Source organism: Phyllobates terribilis, unplaced genomic scaffold, assembly GCF_046119375.1.
Source record: "Phyllobates terribilis strain yellow unplaced genomic scaffold, ASM4611937v1 Scaffold_3__8_contigs__length_932513732, whole genome shotgun sequence".
NCBI classification, from domain to species: domain Eukaryota; kingdom Metazoa; phylum Chordata; class Amphibia; order Anura; family Dendrobatidae; genus Phyllobates; species Phyllobates terribilis.
In genome coordinates this window covers 336235515-336241514 of record NW_027362763.1, presented here as the reverse complement: position 1 = coordinate 336241514, position 6000 = coordinate 336235515, and the positions used below count along the sequence as shown (strand labels likewise).

General features: G+C 39.0%; 1 protein-coding gene across 4 annotated transcripts in view; it reads right to left on the bottom strand.

Annotated features, from left to right (window-relative positions):
* Nucleotides 1-3248: 3248 nt before the first annotated feature.
* P3H2 (prolyl 3-hydroxylase 2) overlaps nt 3249-6000 on the bottom strand; it is a 247026-nt gene continuing 244274 nt past the window's right edge. For 3 of the 4 annotated variants that reach the window (XM_073675167.1, XM_073675168.1, XM_073675169.1), the window contains one exon: nt 3250-3843. In XM_073675167.1, the coding sequence (XP_073531268.1) occupies nt 3748-3843 (96 nt within the window). In that variant the 3' untranslated portion in view covers nt 3250-3747. Of the gene's footprint in view, nt 3844-6000 lie in introns of all 4 variants that reach the window. The other variant, XM_073675170.1, reaches the window with a different exon arrangement.

Below are 6000 nucleotides of genomic sequence, written 5' to 3'. Positions count from 1 at the left end.
CCTCCCCAAACTTGTGAACAGCACTCAGACATGGTCAACATGGGAAAGACAAAGGAGCATTCCAAGGCCATCAGAGACAAGATCGTAGAGGGTCACAAGGCTGGCAAGGGGTACAAAACCCTTTCCAAGGAGTTGGGCCTACCTGTCTCCACTGTTGGGAGCATCATCCGTAAGTGGAAGGCTTATGGAACTACTGTTAGCCTTCCACGGCCAGGACAGCCTTTGAAAGTGTCCTCCCGTGCCGAGGCCAGGCTTGTCCGAAGAGTCAAGGCTAACCCAAGGACAACAAGGAAGGAGCTCCGGGAAGATCTCATGGCAGTGGGGACATTGGTTTCAGTCAATACCATAAGTAACGTACTCCACCGCAATGGTCTCCGTTCCAGACGAGCCCGTAAGGTACCTTTACTTTCAAAGCGTCATGTCAAGGCTCGTCTACAGTTTGCTCATGATCACTTGGAGGACTCTGAGACAGACTGGTTCAAGGTTCTATGGTCTGATGAGACCAAGATCGAGATCTTTGGTGCCAACCACACACATGACGTTTGGAGACTGGATGGCACTGCATACGACCCCAAGAATACCATCCCTACAGTCAAGCATGGTGGTGGCAGCATCATGCTGTGGGGCTGTTTCTCTGCCAAGGGGCCTGGCCATCTGGTCCGCATCCACGGGAAGATGGATAGCACGGCCTACCTGGAGATTTTGGCCAAGAAACTCCGCTCCTCCATCAAGGATCTTAAGATGGGTCGTAATTTCATCTTCCAACAAGACAACGACCCAAAGCACACAGCCAAGAAAACCAAGGCCTGGTTCAAGAGGGAAAAAGTCAAGGTGTTGGAGTGGCCTAGTCAATCTCCTGACCTTAACCCAATTGAAAACTTGTGGAAGGAGCTCAAGAATAGAGTCCACATGAGACACCCAAAGAACCTAGATAACTTGGAGAAGATCTACATGGAGGAGTGGGCCAAGATAACTCCACAGACCTGTGCCGGCCTGATCAGGTCTTATAAAAGACGATTATTAGCTGTAATTGCAAACAAGGGTTATTCCACAAAATATTAAACATAGGGGTTGTATAATAATTGACCCACACTTTTAAGTTTAAAATTTAATAAAATTCAACTGAGCAACATAACTTTTTGGTTTGTAAGATTTATGCTTCTGTTCATAAAACCTACTCTCGTTTGCAGTTTGAAGGCTCTAACTTTTTTGCATCTTATCAAACCAGCTAAATCTGCAGGGGGTTGAATACTACTTGTAGGCACTATATATATATATATATATATATATATATATATATATATATATCTGAAAACAGAAGTTTACATACACTATATAAAAAGACACATATGCTTGTTTTTCTCAATATCTGCCATGAAATCAGAATAAACATTTCTCGTTTTAGGTCAATTAGGATTGCCATAATTTTTAATATTTGCCAAATGCCAGAATAATGAGAGAGAGATAATGTTTTAAATCATTTTTATTACTTACTGCAAAGTTTACATACACTAAGATTACTATGCCTTTAAACAATTCTGGACTGCCCATATGAAGATGTCATGTGTTTGGAAGCTTCTGATAGTTTTTTTTTGGCAACATCTGAGTTAATTAGAGAAAGGCCACTCTGCCAGGAAGAAGCCATTACTCCAAAAAGAAACATAAAAAAGGGCAGATTAATGTTTGCAAATGCACACGGGAACAAATACCTTAATTTTTGGAGACTGTGAAACACAGGGTGGCAGCATCATGTTGTGGGGTTGTTTTGCTGCAGGATGGCCTGGTGCATTTCACAAAATAGATGGCATCATGAGAAAAGAAGATTATATGGCAATACTGAAGCCACATCTCAAGACATCAGCCAGGAAGTTAAAGCTTGGGCTGAAATGGGTCTTCCAAATGGACAATGACCCAAAGCATACTGCTTAAATGGTAACAAAGTGTCATGGCTACCACAGCATCTTGCAGCAGCATGCTATTCCATCCAGTTTGCGTTTAGTTGGACCATCATTTATTTTTCAACAGGACAATGACCCCAAACACACCTCCAGGCTGTGTAAGGGCTATTTGACCAAGAAGGAGAGTGATGGGGTACTACGCCAGATGACCTGGCCTCCACAGTCACCAGACCTGAACCCAATCGAGATGGTTCGGGGTGAGCTGGACCGGTGAGTGAAGGCAAAAGGGCCAACAAGTGCTAAGCATCTCTGGGAACTCCTTCAAGATTGTTGGAAGACCATGTGTTAATCCATAGTTTTGATGCCTTCAGTGAGAATGTACAATTTTCATAGTCATGAAAATACAGAAAAATCTTTAAATGAGAAGGTGTGTCCAAACTTTTGGTCTGTACTGTATATATACACACACACACTATAGAGTATACATAGGTCATACACTGCTATCACAAGGGATCAGACAATCGCAGCTTTAAGTCCCCTAAGAGGACTATTGAATACAGTAAAAAGTGAAAAAAAAAGAGTTTAAAAATATGAAAAAAATAAAAAAAAAACATAAAAGTTCAAATCGTCCCCTTTTTCTACATTAAAAATAAAACAATAAAAAAGAAACATATTTGATATCACTGTGATCGTAAAAGTCCAATCTATCAAAATATAAAATAAATTAATCCGATCGGTAATCTGCATAACGATAAAAAGGTCAAAACGCCAGAATTAAATTTTTTTGGCCTTCACAAGAAGCTTTGAGAACACAGATGATGAGAGAGAGAGTGTATATGTATAATGCGATGGCCCCACTATCAGTATTCGGTCAGTATTTTTTCTCAGGAGTTAGAGGTAAAACCAGCTGAGGGTGATAAATGCAGAATTGGTGACTTGTTTCTATTATACCTTTTCTTCCACTCCTGAGAAAATATACTGTCCGAATACTGACCAAATACTGATAGTGGAGCAGTGGCCTAAAGACTACATCCGGTTATACTGGTTAAAATAAAGTTTGATTCACTTAATTTTTGTTCTGTTTAATAAAATGTTATTGGTATATTAAAATTGTTGTTAGAAAATTGAAAACAACGTATTAGGAAACAATTAGCTGAAGGGGCCTCAAAATTTTGGCTGCCTAGGAGCTCCCCAGGGTTTAATTCGCCACTGATAATGCAATTGTGTTTTTACTATTTAGCTCAATAAAGTATTGCAAACTATTTTTGTTGAATCTCCAAAAATTTATCAGTTTAATTCTATTTAGACACTTGAATTAAATGAACAAGCGAGGGCCGTTGGAGAAGACACATTTATTTTACTTCCATTGCAGTTTTGTCATGGCAAAGTAATATATTAGTAGGTAATGGACATAAAAGGCTCTTCCAATAACCAATATTGTTTGGCTTTTTACAAACTTTTATTTTGTACAAAATAAATATATTCTTTATGCTTTATAGATAAATAAATACAAAGCTGCTGAAATACACAAATCTACAATGTATAACGAGTACTAGACACTTTTGAGGTTCTTCCAGTAGCAGAATAGAAGATGAAGAGAACTTGTCATGGAATTAATACTAACCACATTCTGGCGACAGCGATACAGTACAATGCTCAGTAGTGAATTCCAGAGAACAGAATCAATACAGTAATATATATATATATATAAATAGGTAAACTCTTCAGGGGTGGGTTCAAAGCTCCTCTTTCTTTTTATTATTTAAATTACATTTTATTCTTTGTACAAAAATAAAACCATTCTAATAAGATTATTAACAATAAATACTTTCTCATTAAATATTCCTTGTTATAACTCATCCTTGGGATTAATATTCAGATCCTCACTTCTTCCTTTACTATCCTGGTTTAGTGATCGTATGACCTCATCAGCCTGCAGCCGCTCCTGGAAGGGGAAAGATTCAGAGAAATAATGGATGTTATACTAGACAGGGACACACAGAAATCATGGGAAACATAGCAAGTAAGAATTGCTCCTTTCCCACAAAAAAACCCCATACACATACAAATGGAGTGTGGCAAAAGGAAGAGGCGGAATCACATTGGGGATAGTCAAATATATTAGCCTTGGCTGATCAATAACAAGAGACTCTCTGATTGTTGGTCAGTTGAATCTTCAGTCAATTCTGGTCACACAGCAGCAGAGAACAAGTTTCATAGCAATGTTCCTTTAACCCTTTGTAACAAGTGAGCTTAAACAGAGGTTAACCTCTTAAAGGGAACCTGTCACCAGTTTTATTCAGCTTCCTATGACCTACATGCGTATATAAATGGCTTAGGAGGATTGATCCTACTGACAGATTCCCTTTAAAGGGAACCTGTCACCAGAAAAAATGCTATTAACCTCCAGATATGGGTTAATCGGCAGTTCAATAGCGTTACTAACCTGCCCGGTGCCTGCACGTAGCAACGCTCTGGGGAGAAAAATAACTTTATTCTCCCCAGCAGCATTCGGTTTCCGTCATGGGGCGGCGCCGGCAGTGGTTCAGTCATCGCTCTGAGAATACAGAGCTGCGGCTGTAACAGTGCCCCTGGCCCCCAATGCAAAGCTAGTATTAGTCAGGGCCGGGGGTGCAGTTACAGCAGTCGTTCTGTATTCTCAGAACCAAAGCCGGCGCCACCCTGTGACTGAAACCGAATGCTGCCGGGGAGAAGTTAATTTTCTCCTTAGAGAGTTCGGCTACATGCAGGCGCTGGGCAGGTTAGTAATGTTATTAACATGCAGATTTTAACCCCATATCTGCAGGTTAATAGCGTTTTTTTGCTGGTGACAGGTTCCCTTTAATTGAACAGCCAAATTTAATTTTGTGCTTTTCTTTTTCTCTCCCATTCTTCTAAAAAAACAGGGGCGTAACTACAATGGGTGCAGTGGTTGCAATTGCACTCGGGTTCTGGAGCCTAAGTGCCCCCAAAAGTCCTTTAACCTATATGAAAAGACCAATACTGTTAAAGACTTGCAATATTTTAGGGTCCTGTGGGTGATTTTGCATTGGGTCGCATGAGCAAGTTACGCCACTGAAAAAGCCATAATTTTTTTATTTTTCCTTTCCTCTTCTGAGGCGAGTAGTTTTCATTGATACCATTCATTTTACTATATAATGTGTGAGAAACACGAAAAAAAATTAAAGTGAGATGAAATTATGAAAAAAAGCTATTCTGTCATCATTTTTTGGGTTTTAGTTATACAGCATGAAGTGTTCAGTAAAGATGATCTGGCAGTATCATTCTCGAGGTTAGTATAATTTTGGCCATACCCACTTTTATATTTTTTTTTATTATTTCAATGGCTTAAAATAATTCTGAACTTTAAAAATAAATCATTTTTTGTTGCCATTTTCCAAGACCCATAATTTTTTTTATTTTTATATCAACGGAGCTATATAAAGGCTTGTGTTTTGCGTACCGAATGGTAGATTTTGTTAGCAAAATGTTGACATAATATGTTTCCATCACTTTTTATTGCATATTTTTTTAGTGATTTGATGACCGAAAACGGACATTTTGCTATTTAGATTTTCTTTTCCTTTAATCTATAATAATCTTTATTTTTTATATAGCGCCAACATATTCCTCAGCGCTTTACATACATTATCATCACTGTCCCCATTGGAGCTCACAATCTACATTCCCTATCAGTATGTCTTTGGAGTGTGGGAGGAAACCGGAGACCCCGGAGGATACCCACACAAGCACGGGGAGAACATACAAATTCCATGCACATGTTGTCCTTGGTGGGATTTGAACCCAGGACCCCAGAAACACTAAAAGAAATCAAGATAAAAAATGTGGTACTCAGTAAGGGTAATTTTTTTCAGACCAAGCAGAGGGAAAAAATTATGGAATCACTCAATTCTGAGGAAAAAATTATGGAATCATGAAAAACAAACACACAAAAGAACACTCCAATACATCACTAGTATTTTGTTGCACCATCTCTGGCTTTAATAACAGCTTGCAGTCTCTGAGGCATGGACTTAATGAGTGACAAACAGTAGTCTTCATCAATCTGGCTCCAACTTTCTCTGATTGCTGTTGCCAGATC